The sequence below is a fragment of the Antechinus flavipes genome, chromosome 2 (genome assembly GCF_016432865.1).
Source record: "Antechinus flavipes isolate AdamAnt ecotype Samford, QLD, Australia chromosome 2, AdamAnt_v2, whole genome shotgun sequence".
Taxonomy (NCBI): domain Eukaryota; kingdom Metazoa; phylum Chordata; class Mammalia; order Dasyuromorphia; family Dasyuridae; genus Antechinus; species Antechinus flavipes.
Window position 1 is genome coordinate 325,883,089 of NC_067399.1, and position 20,806 is coordinate 325,903,894.

Here is a 20,806-nt window from a genome sequence, read left to right on the forward strand (position 1 = left end):
AGGTGCCTAAGAGATACTACATATCTACCTGGATTTAAATACTGTATTATGGAAAAGAGAGGTAAAAATGATCATAGTCAAATATTCATTATCAATTGCTTGTTCAGACTGAGTGGTAAAGTCCTCTAGGGGAGAATAAAAAAGGATTGGAAGCCTTGTGATATTAAAAATATGAAGTATATGGAGAAGAGACTCGATATAAATTAAAGGAATCTAGGAAAATTTGTCAGATGCCTTTCTGAATCTATAAATCCCCACATGTTGAGATGTCCATTGGCATATATGAAAAAGAGAAATTAGAGCCCTTTAATAGATTGGGTAGGACTGGAAGTTGGTGCATATTTTTTAAAAATATGCTTTAACTACCACTTTTAAAACTAATTAGGTAAAAATAAGTGCTTGTAGTACTTTTATTCCTATTTGGTTATGGGAAATACTCAAAACCTATACAGTTTAATCTTGTGTTATGAAAGTAGTTGAGTTCTTGAAATTATGTACACATTTTTGAGGAATATGGGGAGATTTGAATTTATTATATAAAAATTCACATTATGATCTATTCTCATTGAATAGACCAGGCTTTCTAATAGTAGTAGGCAGGGCAGGCTAACTGCCACCAAACTCCTGCACTGGTGATTTGTTCATTCTGAAGCAATACCAGTTGTTCCAACAAGAGCAATAGGTTAAAGAAAAAATGGGAAGAGTTTAATTATTGTATTCTATATTTGTTCACTGTAATTTGGGAGAAACATTTTTCTTTTAAAATTTGGCTTTGATTTGAGAATAAATTGGATTGTTTAAAATGTGCTGAAGATTACTACTTAAAGGAAAGCTTCAGCAAATAACTTTTTATAGGATTTAAAAATGGTTTTGTAAAATGTAATTTGTCTGCTTTCAGATATTTGAACAATTATTTTTTTGAGGGGGGCGGTTTGGAGAACATCCAAATTTGTGATTTTATCAGTGTGAGAAGTCTTACAGGTTAAAAGTGCTCTTATAGCTGCCCTGCCACTTCAAACTTTTGAAAATGTCCTAGGTTATTGAAGAGTTAAGTTACTTGTTTGTGGTCCCAATGCCAATGTGTATCAGAGATAGGACTTGAATTCAAGTTGTCCTATTTCTTAGTGAGTCCTCTATTCCCTTTGACACAGTTGAACAGTTTTCTGTGAGGTCTTATAAAACATAAGCTCTACTTGTGGTCTCCTTTTTTATAGAAGCATTCCTAATGTTAACGTATTAGAGAATCATTGCCAGAATTCTAGTTTCTAGCATCATTCTCATCATGGCTTCCTTATGTAGCCACTTTATGACTTTGCTTTAAAATAGTAATATTGCAAAGATTTGATAGTTGAAAGAAAGGGCAAGCTCTTAAGTGATGCCCACGTCTTCCATTCTGATCCATAGGTAAATGATCAAAAAAGGAATTTTATCCTCGCAAAACGGTACATCGTGAGGTTTCTCAAATATAAAATAGAATGAGTTACTTCTCTGGGTAGAAGGGATATAGATAAGAATAGAATAACAAATTTTATAAACTTCTGTATATACAAGTTGGGCAAGAGCTACTTGATTCTGATTTTTTGGTCTATTCATAACAAATGCACGTTCCAGATTAAAAGTTCTAGGTGATTCATTAAGTACCAGATTAGCTAAAATGATAGAAGGAGAAAGTCACAAATGTTAGGAGAGGATGCAGAAAAATGGGGGCAATCATTCATTGTTGGTGGAATTGTGAATTGGAGACCAATCTGAAATTATTCCCAAAGACTTATTAAACTACCTTATATCTCATGACCTAGCAATACCACTACTTAGTGTATTCCCAAGGATGATTAGGGAGAAAAGGCAAAGAACCTATGTATGTTACAATGTTTGTAGTATCTCTTTTTATGAAGACAAAGAACTGGAAATTGTCGGAATGTCCATCAGTTGGAGAATGGCTAAACAAGTAATTTGTTTATGGCTGTGATGGCATATTATTATGCTACAAGAAACAGTGAGCTCAGTGATTTTAGAAAACATGAAAAGACTTGCATGAAATAATAGTGAAATGAGAACTAAAGAACATTATATAATACAGTGAAAGCATTATTGTTTTAAAAACAACTTCAAGTGAGTAACTTATTTTGTCTATTATAAATGTCCAAATTAACTGTAAAGGACATATAAAGAAAGACACTGTCTGCATCTAGAGAAAAAAATGATAAATAGAAGTATGTGGAGAATAATGTTACATATATAATCATTTGTGTTTAATGGTAGCCATCTGGAGTGGTGGGGGAGGAAATTCACATAATAATTTGTTGTATATTTGGAAGGAATGGCAAGTTATGTATACATTTGTAGTTTTGTGTACTACTGTACTCTTTTTTTAATTGTACAATGTTATAGAAATGCTTATTTTATTCCATAAATTAAAAGTAAAAACAAAATAACGAACGTGAGACATTAAATTGGTCTTAAAATAGCAGAGCATTAATCTAGCTGCTATTTGTTTGCTTCTATGCTAAAACAGACCATCTCTGTAGGCATGTAGAGTTTTCTGAAATTCTGGCCAGGTGATAATGATAATTTCTAATGGGTCATAACAAATTCTTTCAGCTTTTCCTTTCTTATATTGAGATTCCTACAACAGGAAATTTGGAAGGAAACCAGCTCAATATTAGACATCAGGCATAATATCATGTAATAAAGTGGTGCCATCAGAGTTCCTTTTAAGTAGAAATTGCTTTATTATATTTTGTATCCCCCAGAACTTCTTAGCACAGTGCCTATCTTGTAGTGAGCTTTTCGTAAAGTCTTGTTGATTGATTAATGATTAATTTCCTTCCTTCCCCTTCCTAGGTTTGATTTGAGAGTAAAAAATCAAATAAATATTGTTCATAGGGTATTTTGGTGGTCTAGAACAGCCAAATATTTTAAGAATTGGTTCTCCTTTGAAAAAAATTTTCCAGTTGATATTGTACTTTGAGATTTATAACATATTAATATAGGCAGCATTTTAAAGTTGGTGCCTAATTTTCAAAAAAGGAGAGATAGAAATTGGAAAGGATGACCAGTTCTTTAATTTTTCAAGTGAGGAAATTGAGTCCCACAGAATCTAAATAAACTTGTCCAGTGTTAGGTTATAAATAGCAGAGTTTCGGCTATTTCAGCCAGGTTCTTCCTGTTCCAAGTCCAGTGTTCTTTCCATTGCACTATGTTACTTAAAAATCTATTTTAATCTTAAAATTTGCTAGCTTAGCACTATAATGCATTTACTTAAAAGTAGAGGGATCAGCTAATGTTTTGTGACATATATGTGTGTTTATATAGTAATCTTGAAGTAGAATTTATAATTGTTAACAGTAACTTGAGAATCTGAGAAATGCATTGAATAGTAATGTTTTATTTATTTGATTTGAACATAGTAGTCAGGATAAGAACTTGATGAAAAATAAATGAAACATAAGATATATTTCATTTCTTTAAGGTGGGACGATCAACAGAGAGCCCAATAGACTTTGTGGTAACTGACACAATTTCTGGCAGTCAAAACAATGATGAAACCCAGATCACACAAAGTACTATATCTAGATTTGCTTGTAGGATTGTTTGTGATAGGAGTGCACCATATACAGCACGGATTTTTGCAGCAGGATTTGATTCTTCCAAAAACATCTTTCTTGGAGTAAGTATTGTTTTTTGTTGTTGTTGTTGTTGTTGTTGTTGTTGTTGTTTTGTTTTGTTTTTTATTTCATAGCTTTTTATTTACAAGTTATATGTATGGGTAATTTTACAGCATTGACAATTGCCAAACCTTTTGTTCCAATTTTTCCCCTCCTTCCCCCTACTACCTCCCCCAGATGGCAGGATGACCAGTAGATGTTAAATATATTAGAGTATAAATTAGAAAAAAATAAGTATACACGACCAAACCGTTGTTTTGCTGTACAAAAAGAATCGGACTCTGAAATATTGTACAATTAGCCTGTGAAGAAAATCCAAAATGCCGGCAGGCAAAAATATAGGGATTGGGAATTCAATGTAATGGCTCTTAGTCATCTCCCAGAGTTCTTTCCCTGGGTGTAGCTGGTTCAGTTCATTACTACTCCAATGGAACTGATTTGGTTCATCTCATTGCTGAAGATGGCTAGGTCCATCAGAATTGATCATCATATAATATTGTTGTTGAAGTATATAAGGATCTCCTGGCCATAAGTATTGTTAATATTTGGATTGTATGCAAACAGAATCAGCCATGATTGTCATATATAACATGCAGGTGCTAATAAATAATTTGTTTAATATTGTGTTACATTTAAAATTTTCTTTAAGTCATCAATTTGTTTTTTAAAAAGTGGTAAAAATTCTATTAATAAGGATTGGTCATAAAAATAGGATAATTTATTTCAGAGAAATTGTTAAATATTAATGAGTGATATAAAGTACAGTGTATTTCCACTTAACATCACATAGGTATAGTTTTCTTATAGTTCCTATTCTATCAAAGGCATTTGTACTCAGGGTCTTTGGGATAGCTAACTTTGGTTTAATGGAAAGAGTTGTGACCTAGGTGATAATTCACCTGTCATTAATTAAATTTTAAGCTACTTATCTGTGCTTTAGGGTTTTGTTCTGAAAAGCAGAGATATGTTTGCTTTCTTCCCACTTTGCCATCTCCCAAGATAATTGTGAAGAATGATTTTATATATTAAGAATTTTGAGATCTAAAATAAAAGTAGTGACTAGTTGGTAGTTTCACTATGTGCTATCCACTTAGTTTTCTGTAATGCCCAAGTTAAATGGATTTTTTTTAGCATGTTATTGGCTATCTAAGAAATTTTTATAAGCAGATCCCATGTACTTTTAAAAGTAAAGTCTCTTTCTTCCCCAATGGTGTGATAATGTATATAGGAAAAGGCAGCAAAATGGAAGAATCCTGATGGACACATGGATGGACTAACTACAAATGGTGTTCTGGTAATGCATCCAAAAGGAGGATTTACAGAAGAATCCAAACCAGGGATATGGCGTGAAATTTCAGTTTGTGGAGATGTATATACGCTGCGAGAAACAAGATCAGCCCAGCAAAGGGGAAGGCTAGTGAGTTACACTTTAAAGAAATACTATCTCATAAAAGATTAATTGTGAAGATTGTTTCCTGCCAACCATGAAATTCAACATATGTGTGTATGCAGGCATTGCATATATATATATACAGATAAATATTTATTTACATATAAATGTGTGTGTGCATCTGTGTGCATAAAGTGTATGTATGTATGTGTGTGTGCTTGTTTATGTACGTGTACATGCATGCATGTGTTCTTGGTGTTTTCCCCAATATTCCTTCAGGGAAGATAGTTTTTTGTCTTCATATCCCATAATACCTGACATAGCATCTTGTATATTGGACAAGTACTTAATAAACATTCATTGAATTAGTGATCCTTTTAGTCCTCTATTGAGCTTGGCATATTTTATCTGAACTTAAAAAATAAAGAACAAAAAATTTTAATCTTAAAATGCAATAAATTGGTATAATGATTGAATGGTGGGGAGCAAGGTAGTGATGAATCATTATTAGTGCTTCCTGTTGTTACTGATGGTTTTTGTTTGAATTTTGATGACTCTAGATGCACTCCAAACTTTTTGCTCACTCATCTACTTTGGTATGGCTTCGCTACTGCCCACTTTAGTTTTCTCAGTCAGAACTTTAATATTGATTCACTTATGCATAAAGGTATGTGTCAAGTCAGTTCAAGCATTTATTTAGCACCTGCTATGTGCCAGGCACTGTGACAAGTTCTGAGGATACAGAGAAAGGTAGAGATAGTGTTTTCAAAGACCTCATAGTGTAGTGGAGGAGAGCATATGGAAAGAACTTGCTGAATTGGAGATAATCTCTGAGGGAAGTCTCTAAGATTAAGGAGGAACAGGAAAGCCTTTTTGAAGAAAATAAAATTTTAATTGTGACTTGAAGGAAGTCAAGAAAGCCAGGAGGCAGAGATACGGAAATAGGAAAATCCTTCCCCTTGAGAGATGGATTATTATGTTCAGGTAAGAGCCTGGGTATCAGTGTCAGTTGGATATCTTTCCATTAGTCTTATCTAGAAACTTCCTCATTACACAGACCTCATATGGGCCTCCTTCCAGTGGTGGTATATCCAAAAAATTATAGTAATTAAAATTAAGAATGAATAAATATATCAGATATTAATATTTTCTCAATCCCTTTCCCTTCCATGATTTTCTTTAAACCTGCAAGTACTGGTCATTAGACTTCAATAATTTATATACATAAATAATTAGCTCCTGACTTATTCTGCAACTTGTTCTGCTTGCTATTAATATCAGATCAAAATTAATGGTCGAATTTAGTTGATGATCTCCAGTGTTACTTTTTATTTGTACTCTAGCCCAGATAAGTTTGCAGATTAAATGAAAAGTGACCTCCTAGATTCTAGTGTTAGCTACATTTACTAAAGTGGTCTGTTAAACTTGCAGGATTTTTGTTTTGTTTTAGTATTATCAGACAGTTTGTAATGTCTTAACTGTGTAAAACCATTTCTCGTTAATTAGACTCTCTTTCCTGCTGAGTAGGATGTTTGCTAGGTGTTGTTGCCACACAAAGCATTTAATGTATTTATCACAGTGAGAAGGATATTAATAACACATCATCTGTGTGTTTTTAGTTTTACAAAAGTAATAGAAGTATAGAAGCAAGCCTGTACTTCATGAATGCAATCCTTTCAAATATATATATATAAGAAATTGCTTTAAGGTTTGGGACTACTTTAGCAAATAGTTTAATTGTTCAGATTTTTCTTTCACTTAGCTAGTTAATTATGATATTTCTTTTTGGACACTCACAGAAGAAAGATATAAATAAAAAATAATTTTACTAATTTAGCTCAAATTTTATGTATATTGATATTTCATTTTTGTAAGACATGTATTTTTTAGTTGTTTCACCCCATTATCTGAAACCTCAATTATGCAGTTACAAATATAGTATTCCAGAGGAGGTGGTTAGCATAGATATTTGTTGCAAGGAGATCAAGAAAGAGAAGAATTGAGAACAGGCCATTATATTTGACACTTATGATTTCACTGTTGACTTTGGAGAGAGCAGATTAGTAAAATGTTGAGGTTGGAAATCAGATCATGGAGTATTTAGAAAAGAATGACAAGTTTCAAGTTTAGCTGAGAAAGACATAGTGGATAATTTCTGACAGGCAAGATAGCATCTTATGAGGGTTTTTTAAGGATATGGGAAAATGGCCATAAGGAAGGAAGCAAAGAAGAATTCCTCTTTATTTTTTTCTCCTGAAGGACCAATCTCATATTGCCTTTTATTTTGTATATTTACATACTTATTTTAACTCCCCTACTAAATCTTAAGTGCCTTAAAGAGTGTGTAGCCCATGAAAAACCTTGAAAAATGCCTTATGCATAGTTTATGGGTAATAAGTATTTGTTGCTTAAATGAATAAATAAATGTTGGCTACTTACTTGATTCAATGATATTTGTACTCCATTGAAATTTTATAAACCACATTCTTTCTACTTTTTCCCTCATGATTTCAGTAAGAAGAATGTTAGAGATTTACTCTAAAGTTGACAATATTTTATACTTTTTTTATTTTCCTCATTATAGGTTGAGAATGAGACCAACATCCTACAAGATGGCTCCCTCATTGATCTATGTGGGGCAACCCTTCTATGGAGAACAGCTGATGGTCTCTTTCACACTCCAACTCAAAAGCACATTGAAGCTCTACGACAAGAAATCAATGCTGCCCGACCCCAGTGCCCTGTCGGACTGAACACATTGGCATTTCCCAGCATCAACCAGAAGGATGTGGTGGAAGAGAAACAGCCTTGGGCGTACCTCAGTTGTGGCCACGTGCACGGCTATCACAACTGGGGACACCGGAGTGACACCGAAGCGAACGAGAGGGAGTGCCCGATGTGCCGAACGGTTGGGCCCTACGTGCCCCTCTGGCTCGGCTGCGAGGCCGGGTTTTATGTCGATGCCGGGCCCCCGACCCACGCCTTTACCCCTTGTGGACATGTGTGCTCAGAGAAGTCTGCCAAGTACTGGTCCCTGATTCCCCTGCCTCACGGCACCCACGCCTTTCACGCTGCCTGCCCCTTTTGTGCCACACAGCTGATTGGGGAGCAGAACTTTGTAAAACTAATTTTCCAAGGCCCAGTTGACTGAGGCTCTCTATGATACTATCACTTTAACAAGTTACTGTGAAGATTTTGCCACTAATTGTAGATTTTACTTTTATTATGATATTGTTAAAGGGGCTGAAGGGGGGGAAACACTAATAGAGGTTAGGAAAGTGGGGTTACAGCAGTGACAGATGCCTGAAACTTGGCAGCTATCAGTGATGTCGCATTTGTAACAGCTGCCTAGTCATCAGAATTCGTTTGATAAGTATGTGTATTTGTAATTGAATTTTAAAATACTATGTTTTATTTTAATCTTGGGTTTTTTAACAAATTTTTTTTTTCCCCTTGTAACCTTTGACAAATCTCTAAGTAATACCTTTTTCACTATTAGGAGTTTAACAAAAAGGATTTTTGTTGGTGGTGGTTTTTTGTTTGTTTTTAACTATTAATTTGCAACCCTCAGCATTTAGGATCATATAATTAGAAATTTAAGGGACCTTAGAGGCCATCTAGTCCAACTTGCTTATTTTACAGAAGAACGAACTGAGGCACAAAATAAGTATCTTGTCCACGTCATTCAGGAAATGACAAAGTCAAAAACTGAACCCAGGACCTCAAGACTCCCAAAGTCTGTGATACTCTTTCCACACTACTGTTCTGCTTTGTCTATAAATGTTAACTTAAGCGTTACAAACAGTATGTGGAAATGTTTGCTAACCACAAGATGGTTATCTACATCAAGGTGACCAGAACCAGATTAAAATGTAATTGGGAAATATTTAACCAAATAAATAAAAATACAATGGAAAGTAGATAATGCCTGTGGTTTTCTAAGTCAATATATGGCCTGCAGGGATTATGTATGTTTTAGTGACCCCTGTTTCTATTGAGTTTTGATAGCAATGATCTACATGATGTTATGAAATGAAAATGTGACATTAAGCACACAGAGAATTGTCTTGGTGTTGGAAACTTTTTGACCTATTTTTTATTATATAAAGTTGAAAAAGAAGATTCAAATATCGTAATGACTTTTTAAATTTGTTTTTCAGAATCTAATTGTGTTATGCATATTTGTATAATAACTTTTGATATTATAAACAAAGAATTCTTTACAACTTTTTGGTCTAAATTTTACAGCCTGTCCCTGCTATGCACCTTGCATGCCTAGGACCATTTGATTGATTAAAATGTAGCATCTCTCAAAATTCATTAGCTAAGCATTATTGCAGCAGAGATTGTTTGGATACTATAATACCAAATTTATGCACATACTGAATCATTTATTGAGTTTAAAAAGTGATTTCAGATTAATTTGCTTTTTTTTAAACTCACTTGTATGTTTTTTTGAACTTGGATGTATCCAGTGTTCTGTGAATGGAGAGCTCACCTCATACTGTAATGAAAAAGTAGATTTTGTTCACTCTACTTCACACCATCTGTCACCTTCTGTTGCAGTTTGAGGAACACTATAAATTTTGAAAATGTTTGCAAATCAAACTAAATTTAAATGTGATCATTTGATGTACACAACACCCAATGGGATTTCTGCAGAGATAATTTAAAATATCTGATTTTAAGACAGCAAATAAGTGTTTACTGAGGAATAATTAAATTAAAATTTCTTATGAGCGCCAACATCCCATTCACTTGGCTTTATTTAATTCTGAATAATAATTATTCTATGATACCTCTGGTAACAAGTATAGAGACTATCAAGTCTACCCAGGATGAAAATGTTCATTTGGGAGAATATTAATAGCTATCTGAAAGAAAATAAAAATCTACTGAATGAACAGTATTTTAAACTATAACGTCTATTAAATTGACCATTGGAGCTTTTTATGCTACACATGGGACCTTTGTATAGACATATAATTTATATAACTTTAATATATTGTGTATATATATATCTATAAAAACATACTTGATTGGCCTGTTGATATTTTGGCTGTAAATTGTTTTATAGTTAATCTATAAGCTTAGCATTTTTAATTCTCTTTACTCATGGGTGATGAGATGTATTGGTTTTGTTTGCTGCTGTTTTTAATATTCTTACTACATAAAATGTCAATTTGTCAATTTAAAATAGCCTCACTTTTCCATACACTTTGTGGTTTGGGGTGGGGGATTTTCGCTTCAAAATACCACAGATCTCCCATGGCATTCTTCTCAGTGATCCCTTTCTGTACATCTTGCTCATCTCTGCTTGACGACTAAGAACAGAACAACTTGGACATGCCTAAAATAATAGCACGAGTGCCTTTTTATTCCGCGAGTCTTCAGTGACCTTTGATTAGGTTCCAAGTCCTTCCCACAAGCATTGTGGGTCATTCAGGATAGACTATTTCCTCAGCCCTTCATGTTCATGATTTGGGAAATAAGGATAAAGGAGGTATAATTACCCTGTTTCTCTTAAATGGTTAGCAATATACCTTTTTCAGCTTATTAAACAGTCTGTAGACTAAATTATTTATTAATCTTTCAACCAGAAAGGGCAGATTTTGCCTTTCTGAGAAATTTGTCCAAAGATCCCTTAAGATTATTAAGATTCAGTCACCAGTCCTTAAACGTGAATAATATAGCAGAGCCTAGCAAACTCATGAAACTCTACAGAAAGCTATTGACTAACCTATCAAAGCCCCTTTCTCTTTCCAAAGCTTATTTCATTAAGTGTATGTTTGAAATTCGAAGATTTCATTCTCTAAAGATTGGAATTGGAATGTTAGGTTTAAAGAATTGGATCATGGGTCTTTTTTTTTCTTTTATTCAAATGTGCTGCTACCTTTTGCCTTCTTCCTTTTTTGGAGTTGCCCATTATACTTAGAAACAGAATGAGGCAATCCATAAAAAATATTTTTATGCTGAAATATTTTACTTTCAATGATAGACTTGCTTGCCTTTATAGTTTTGTTTGATGTTTTACTTAAGTGAAAGGAAATCTTGTTGTCCACTTGCCAAAGAAGAAAATAAGCTATGGAATAGGATCCAAGAAGCAGCTCATGTAAATTCAGAATAGAAAATTGATTCTGTCTTCAGTTGTGATCAAGAAATGATAAAGATTATCTAATACCTCTTCCTGAGAAGCTATAGAAAGAGCCTCCTCAAAACAGGCATGATTTATACAGAGATTCTCTTTGATGAGGAGAATAGTATATACCATTTCAAAAGGCAGCAATAATGTATTTCATTGAAAATATTCTTTTCTTCCAATTTTTTACCAGCTTTTTATTGAAGAGTTTAAACGGTAGATGAAACATTACTTCTTTGAGTATATTTTTAGAGATTATTTTTATTAATCTCTGCTTTCCCTGTAGTGTATGTACCACACCTCATATTCTCAGTCATCAAGCATTTATTGACTATAATGTCCCAGGTCCTATGGTAGAAATATGAAGGAAAAATAAAGAGAAAGGAAACAATTCTTGTTCTCAAGGAGTTTGGATGTAACTTTTTAAAAAGAGGACTAAAGGCTCACTAAGGAGTCAATAGTAAATTTTTCATTTCTTCGACTCTGCCCCAAAATAATTGATATCTTTTAGTTTCCTAGAGTAATACATATTTATTATCACTTAGTTTTAATTCATAACTTATGGTACCACAGTGCCTATGGATAACTTCATAATAGAGTTGCTTCATGTAAAATTTCTAGGGGAAAAGAAAGGAGAAAGCCATTAAAAGTGCTAGACTCTGTTAAGGGAGATTAATGAATCTGGGGACAAAAATAGGCCAGCAGTTGGTCATAAAAATAATTACAGCAGGATTTTTCCCCCTACATCCTTAGAGATACATAACTTCTTGATGTTAACTTTGTACTGTTATAAGGGAACCAAGGAAACTTTTTTTTTTTTTGGAGAGTAATTCATTGGGGACATGTTTAGGGAATGTCCGTATGAATGGGGATCAGTGACTTAGTCTAGATGTGAATTTGTAGTCTCCATTATATTGTCATTCCTTCAAGTCCATATTAAAGATATGATATGATTCTGGGATCTTCTAAAGATCTATACAGATTCCTGACACATGGGGGAAAAGGAAATTTTTACTTAATTTTTTTATTTACCAAGAGTTAAACTTCTCTCAAAAAGGAATTTTATATGAAGAAGTTAGTATCTCTAGAATGTGAAAGGAAGAAACAATTTTTTCCCCTACTCTACTAAACAAAAAATTGTTGAATGGAAAGATTTTTTTATCTAAAAGGAAATGGTAGAAAGCAAAGGAAATTGAGTGATGATGTTTGCCATGTACAGTATTATTAGCTGTTATCTTTCTGGAAATATTTGTTAAAAAAAAAGTTATCTTTTATAAACCATGTCAAGTTAAAAACTATTACTTCACTATTGTACCTGTGGAAGTACAAGCCATTTTACTGGGGGGGGGGGGGGAGAAAGAGAGGGAGGAACGCAAAAATTTCAAAACTATTAAACTGTTATTTCAATATGTTCATGACTCCTTATTCTCAGCATTTAATCATTCATTTTTGCACAAAAAGTTGTATAAAAATATTCTTTCTGCCTTTGGCACATATCTACATTTATTCTAAACAGTTTGGATTATTTTTTTTATTTTCTACATAAAATGTTGAACAGATTGTTTAAGTCCAGTCTCTGAAATTTCCCTTAAGTTTCCCTAATTTATTAAAAAACAAGTCTTTTGGCATTTTCATTGCCAATCAATTTCTTGTGTTATCACTGCAGAATAAAACTAATTTCTAAGAAATATAAATTAGCTTACTAATGTGATGAGTAATGTAGGCTATTTTCATATTAGTGCTGCCCAAGTTAAAGCCATCCATGCTCAAATCATTCTTTTACCTTTAGCAATCTATAGAAAAATAGGTTGTCAGTTAATTTCCAGTGAAAGAGGAACCACACAAATAAACTGCTCTGCATCGTCTGAAATTTTCTGGGAATATTAGGTGGCACTTCTGTTCCTGAGATATATGTAGATTGAGAGGTGTAGTCTGGAATATGTCCAAAAATGACCAAGATAGGAAAATCTTTCTGCCCTAAGCCTCCCTATTTTAGGGTCTTTCCTTCTCATTCTATGCCAACCAACCTCATTCATAGCCTTAAAGACAATTTACTTTTTAGTGTCCCAGTGTTTTGAAAATGATAACAATAACCAAGCTGCCTTTAACCTTCCATGTTCAAAGTGTGGAGAGAGAAGATATTATAGGTTTGGGGAACTTAATAGAATTGATTAGGAGAAAACTGAGGAAGGGCTTCACAGTTCCTGCTTATCTCCCCAGTGACAACTGGTCCCTAGTTGTACTTATCCTGTCTCTCCTTTGGAATCTCATCCTTAGTGACAACTCATTTTTCAGATGAGATCCTATTTTTTTTTGGGGGGGGGGCCTACCATAGCGGTAATAAGAAATTAAGATTGGAATGTAGCCATATGGCCATTTGGCCCATAGGAGCTTCTAGTTTCTCAAAAGTTTCTCTTCTCCTCATGCATGGAAAAACTCTTAAAAACTTGGGATGATACTCTGTTACAGTCTTTTGAGGGAAATGAAATGTAATAAGCTTCCTACAGCTAAAATCTTCAAAAAGCAGCCTAAGGGGCAGGGCGTAAACCCATATTCACATAAAATGTTACCCTGACTCTTGACTTCTCACATGATCTACTGCTGAACTCAAATTTATTCCCAGGGTGAATACTGATAAAACCCAACTACACCAAATTAATATCTTTCTGATAGCTATTGGCTTCCCTAGATAACTTTCAAGGTTATGATTGAATATAGTAATCAATTTATTAAAAAAAAATAACTTCATTAGTAGGATGCTTATACCTCAAAATTTAAATTAAGCTTAAGAAAATGAGAAGAAAATGAATTGTTTTACACTTCTTTCATGGAAATATGTTATTAAGGGAGATTTGGAAGCATTCTAGGTTATTGATTATTTCAAGAAAATGCAAACTGAACAGATTATTAAACTATGAAAACCTATCCTCTGGCTCTTAGATAATTTTGCAGCTGAAAAAAATCTTTAGGTGTCAAAATTTCATTGGATTTTCACCAATTTTCTAACACTAAATTAACCTCACTGACCACATGTTGTTGTTCATTAGTTTTCGATTGCACCTGACTGACTCCATTTGGGTTTTTCTTGGCAAAGAATCTCCTGTCACCTAGCTGCCCACTGAAGGTGAGCCATTTTGAATTCATGCTATTTTGAGTTTGTTTTTTTTTTTCCCCATAAGAGAATTAATCAAGCTTTCCCACCCCTTTCAATTCCTGTGTTTTGTGGAAAATGCCACTCCAAATGAGTGATTCTATATCAAATCCGTAAAAAAAGGAGTAAAGGGATAACTGCTTAACAATATTGACTTAACAGTTTTCCTCTTTTGTTTGTATGAGTTTTAACTCTGGAATATATTAGTCAATCTCTCTATCTTCAAGGATTTTAGATCAGTGATTTGTGGGGGTGAAAAGAGATTATGTTACTAGTTTTTGAGCTGAAGAGATTGAGAGGATGAAGTGAGAAGAGTCTGACAGATTCCCTGACAGATTTAGGCTCTGTTCTCAGAGATAGGAGCTAGCTCCTTATGGCCTTGCCTGGACGCTAAGAAATATTCCCTTCTACAGATGGATATTATCTCATATGATGATCAATGATGCCAAATTTACCCATGTTCTAAATTTCTAATTCTTGATTCTCACGAGCTAATTTCCAGACCCTAAAACATGTCATATGTTTTATTCAATATTTTATATAGCAGGGATGTCTTGCATCTATGAACAGACTCAGGGCTAACAACACTCAATTTTAACATTAAACTTAACTTAGTTACAGGCATGCTTTTCCAACCATACTTGGTCATCTCAGAATCACAAAATCCAAGCCATCTCAAAATTTAGTCAAAATGATTGTTTAAAATCATTCTAGTTCTCCTCATTCCCCCTGCCCTGGTGTTCCTTAAATGGTTAGTCAACACTTATTTGAATATCTGACCATGGTGGAGGGAAAAGGTGCTCAGTAAGCCATATTAGAGGGCTCCTTGTTTCAACTTATTTGGAAAAAAAACCTCCCTTCAATGTCTTAATCTGCTTCTTACAACTTGAAACCACTGATGCTAGTTCTAGTTTCAAGAGTCACACAGGGTAAATCTTCTAGTCTTCCATTTGGAGCAGATAACATTTGTTCTCTGTGTTTCTTTTTTTCCTATGCTAAACACCACCAATTTTTTTTTTCATATGACATATATTGAAGTCCCCCTCAATCCTGGCTACTGTTTTGTATGATAAACAGGGCAATTGTTACTTCTTTTGTTCTGAAAGCTCTAATTCCATCAAAGCAGCCCAACACCTACATTAGGACTTGAGGGGGAAAGAGGGAGACAGGGAGTAATGAACCTTTTTGTATATAATTTTTCTACAGTTAAATTTCCAAGGGAAAAAAATTAGGAATAGATGGGTTGTCAAACAGTTTGCTACCTGATTTATTTTTGTACACAGTTTATTGTAGATTAATGCAGAGGGAGGTAGGGGTGTTTTATTCTTAATGCTATATAGTTCAAATGCCTTCACCATTGTCCTTTCCTCCCATGATTATTGGTTGATACAAAAAAAATTAAATAAACTTAGAGAAATGATTATTTCCTGAGGTGGCAGAAAAAGAACATTTGGTACAACACATTTTCCCTGCCCTCTTTCAAAGTCTTTAATACATTCTCCCACCAGACCATAAAAGAATCCAGGAAAAAGTGGGCTCAAAGCTAAGAGAATATGTGGGATAAAAACATAACTCTCAGCTCTTGATTACTAAAAGTCTTCCTCCCCTTTGTTGGGATATTCTTGAAGTTACTGTTGGGTATACCTTTCTGCTGGTCCCTGTAGAGTCCTAAGTGTGCCTTTCCTTAGTTTTGGTTAGTTTATCTCCATCTCTCAACGCCAACATTACTGCCAGTTAATACTATTTCAGGAATACTGCTAAATTGCCACCATCACACTATCACCCCTACCCCATATACACACATGCAAAAACCCCACAAAATTCTCCAATTCTCCAAAGCTCACAGCTCTCCACGCAGGAGTGGGAATATAGGGAGACTGAAACTAGAGCTAGAGCTTTTCTCTTTCTTCATGACTAGTGATACCTTCTCAAGTATTTGGCTGGAATAATTCTACTCATTGCCAGGCACTCAAATTGCAAGGTTCTGGAATTGGCTTTTTATTTTATACAAATACCATAGGGAATGACCAAATCTGCTCAATCAACCCAATATATTCTATATAAAACGCTGCATTCCAATGGTTTTCTCTTTTTTTTTCTTTTTGTATTTTCATTTATATATCTCATTTTTATATTTTCATTAAAATATTTATATTTTTATATTTTCATTATATTGCTTTGAACTTCAATCAAAAGTAATTATATATGCAACTGTGAATCTCCTTTTTATTTCACTTGCTTTTTAGAGAAATGAGCTTATAAATTCCATTCATTAGTTTCAAAATATCCAATTATCTATGCTTTCTTCTGAACTTCCCTTTATTTTTGTTTTTGCATTAAAAAAAATCCAGTGACCTTTTTTTGGCAACACTTGCTAATCCCACCTCCCCTTACCCCCTTCTATTAAAAATGAGTGAGAGAAAGCAGGAATAGAGGTGGGGGAGAGTGGAGGAGATGAGAAGGTTGTAGGCAGATCTTATTTAAAAAATAGTCAAGCAAAAAGCAAATCTGTGATAGCTATGCCCACAAATTTATGTCCATTTCTGTACAATGAGTCTATCAGCTCTCTGTAAGGAAGTGGGCAGCATGCTCCATCATGGGTCCTTCAGCGTGGCTTTTGTTTTGTTTTGTTTTACATTTAATTTTTTCCCTCAATTACATGTATACAAAAATTTTTAAAAAATTTTTTTTAAATTTGAGTTTTTATTTCCTTCCCCTCTTTAAGAGGGCAAGCAATTTGATATAGATTACACATGTGCAATCATGCAAAATGTTTCCATATTAGTCATATAAAAGAAAAATTAACATACCAAAAAAACACAAAACACCCAAAAATCCCCAGCAAAAAAATCAACCATACATGAACAACAAAGTTTTAAAAAGTATGTTTCAATTTGCATTCAGAGAATTCTTAAATCTTTCAGGTGATATTTCTTCATGGTGCTGTTATCTTTCTATAAATTATTCATATGGCTCTATTCACACCGCATAAATTCATATGACACACACCTCTCTGAAATCATCTAATCACTCTTAATGGTATGACACTATTTCATTCACATACAAAAATTTGTTGAGGTATTCCTCAATTAAGAGGTATCCTAACATGCCCCTTTATATTTTACTGTTTTGTTTTGTTTTTTTCTGTTTCCTCTTTGAGTTCTCCCTTCAGAATCAGAAAGATTATTTTGCTTGTGATTAGTTTCTCCCCAATATTACTCTCCCTATTTCATCCATCCCTTCTATATTCAGTTTGATGTATTTCTACATCAAAATCAGATTTTCTTTTTCCATTAGAGCCAACTGATGACACAGTGGACATAGAATGCTGGGTTTGGAATCAGAAGGCCTGATTTCAAATCCAGCTTCAATACTTTCTAGCTGTGTGATCTTGGACAAGTTAACCTTTGTTTACCTCATTTTCCTCAGCTGTCAAATATAATAGCTGTCAAAAATAATAGAACCTACCTTACATTCAGGATTATGAGAATCAAATAAAATAGCATTTATTTGAAAAGTACTCAGCACAGTGCCTATTGTATAGTAGGTGCTATATAAATACTTTTTCTTTTTTCTATTTCTTTTCCCTTTCCCATTTTATGTGAGGCGCATCTGCTATCCTCTCCAATCCTCCATGTTTATATATTCTTCTCACAAATGTTAATTTTGAGAAATAGCAAATTTCATTCCCTTATTATTCCTTTTGTCACTGAAATGCTTCTTTTATCTTCACTTCTCTTTCCCTCTCAGAACTCTCAGAACAAAACCAATCTGCTCCCAAGACCTCCCAAGACCTTCTTATTTAACTACCTCACTACCCTTTGAAGACATTAAAATTCCAAAGAAATTCCTGTTTCTTCTCCCCCTGTTAGAATGTTAGCACCATGCTCAAATATATCAGCTCTGGTTTTTCCTCAGAAATGGTTGAAAATTTTCTCTTCCATTAAAGATTCATTCCTTCATTTCCTTCCCCCATTCATAGGATTATACTCATGTAAGATAAATTATTCTTGGTTGTAAACCTGCATTGCTCACCTTTTAGAATATTGAAATCCACAATTTCCTGTATTTTTTTTTTCTGAGAAGCTGCCAGGTCTTCTGTGACTTTGACTAATAGTGTGATATCTGAATTGCTTTTATATATCTATATATCTATATAAATATAGATATGAAAAGTTTAGACTTTTGTGTAACTTTAGTATGGAAGAAATCATTTACTTCAGTTTTTCATTGTATATTTTGGTCCTTATTTAGATTGATATAAATTTCTTGTTTTCACTAAAGTAAGTACATGGGTACTAAGTACTCTGCCTCCTGTTGAGGGAAACATCTTGCTTAAAAGCCCCCCCAAAATCAAAACTGGATGCCTTGGAATGATTGTCATCAATCTTGGCCCCTGAGAAGAGGTATGAGCAGACACGTCTCTCCAATTATCTGCAGAAATGTAATACTATGAGGATGGATTGTTGAATATAGTATTTGGTGTGGTTGACTTGATGGTAAAGAACTTCTTTAACTATCATAAAGGATTGCTTTCTGTGAGGGGGTGGTAGAAGGGAGGGGTTGAGAGAACAATTTAAAAAAAACTTTTTAGTGATAGACTGAAATCTACTGCTAAAGATGGGATGAGCTTTCCTCCTTTTTAAATTGGAATGCCTATATATTTATCATTTAGCATTATAACTATGTCCCATTTTTTTGGAATGTCTTCTTGAGAGAAGAGATTACGTCCTTTTTTATCCTTTTATCCCCAATGTCTAGCACATGTTGTACCTTGCACATAGTTGGCAGCAAATAAGTGTTGAATGAGTTAAATTTAATCTTCTAAAACAAGTTACAGTTGGATAATCATTTAAATTCTTCTCATAGCTTTAGTGAGCTATGATGTTATCTTGCCTAATTTCTAGGTCAAATTATACTATACTGTTCAATGAATATTTATCGGGGCATTTGTCTTTGTACAAAACAGTTTGTTCACCACTAGCACTGAAAGAGATACAAAGATGAATAAAAATTGTTCCTATTCTCAAGAAATTTGCATCTAATAGGAAAGATAAAATAAGGACATGTGTAATACAGATGTACAGAGATAGAAAGTATTGTGAGAGTTGAGAAAAAGGAGATTGCTTAGAGCTGAGAAAGTCAAGGAAGGCTTCCTGAAGGAGGCAGAATTTGATTTGGGCCTTGAAAAATCAGTAGGATCTTAAGAGGTGGGGAAAGAAGTCATTCCAGATATAAAGAAAAGCTTTAATAAAACCATACAGGCAGTATGTGTTTGGAGAATGATTTATAAAATATTTAAATCAGAAAAGACTTCAGAAGTCATTTAGTTCAATACATAGGGGACTAAGAAACTTCTCTATAACATTCCTAACAAATGATCTTCTTTCTGTTGACCACTGATGAATACTCCAACTTGATGATTAATGTATGATGTATTTAAATAGTGCTTGTGCTAATATGCACTTACTGCTCTAACATCATATCACAGGAGTCTCTTGAAGTAGGTCTTGATCCCATATATTTATGGAGCAATAAATCAGATATCAACTTTTCTTTTAATACTATGACTAGGAGTTTTCCTTTATTGGTATAACTTTATTCTTACCATTGCTTCTTCTCCAACTTTGTCCTATTCATATTTTGTCATATATTTCTCCCTTTAATGTCTCTTTCTCATATCTACTTTGTGAGTTATTCTGTTGGATCTTGAAGAAGCTGATAAACTTTGCCTTGTTAAAGATTGTCTTTTTTTTTAGTTGCACCTCATATGCCAACACTCTCTTAACTCAGGTTTGATGTTGGGACTAAATGAGGCGCTCCCAAGTCAACCAAATGGTTTACTTTTCCCTCTCAAAAGGAGGTTCATTTTTTTTTTTAATGACAAGGATCCAATGGCACTTAATTTCTCTGGATACAGCCCTCCTTGGTCTCTGTATATGAATGTATCTGGTTATTAGGAGAACATTCAATGAAAAACATGAAAACTTGCATTGTCAAATCTGGTATCAGGGGCAGCTAGATGGTACAGTGGATAAAGTACCAGCTCTGAAGTCAGGAAGACCTGAGTTCAAATCTGACCTCAGACACTTAACACTTCCTAGTTGTGTGACCCTGGGCAAGTCACTTAACCCTAATTGTCTCAGCAAAATAATAATAATAATAATAAAATCTGGTGTCCCTGAGGGTGTAAGACTCAAAATGATGGAAGCTTTTTATGCCCTTGGAGGGCCAGAAAGCTTCATCAGGTAAGCCAGGGCCAACCATATTGGGAGTAGAGCATTTTCTTTTCTGTTTTTATATAAAGTATCCCTATGTTGTGGATGGGAGGAAAGAAGTTATGTCAGAAAAGTTTAGTTCTACCACAGTCTTCATATCTAACTTGGAGCTAGTTAAGCTGTGAAAACGCAAAACTAAATTTTTTGATGATGAACACAATGGAAAAATACTGCCAGGAG

General features: G+C 33.9%; 1 protein-coding gene across 1 annotated transcript in view; it reads left to right on the forward strand.

Annotated features, from left to right (window-relative positions):
- PELI2 (pellino E3 ubiquitin protein ligase family member 2) overlaps positions 1–12,606 on the forward strand; it is a 118,619-nt gene extending 106,013 nt beyond the window's left edge. Inside the window, exons 4-6 of the mRNA XM_051977722.1 lie at positions 3,473–3,670; positions 4,897–5,085; positions 7,643–12,606. Of these exons, the coding sequence (XP_051833682.1) occupies positions 3,473–3,670; positions 4,897–5,085; positions 7,643–8,209 (954 nt within the window). The 3' untranslated portion in view covers positions 8,210–12,606. The remainder of the gene's footprint in view (positions 1–3,472; positions 3,671–4,896; positions 5,086–7,642) is intronic.
- The last annotated feature ends 8,200 nt before the right edge of the window (positions 12,607–20,806 follow it).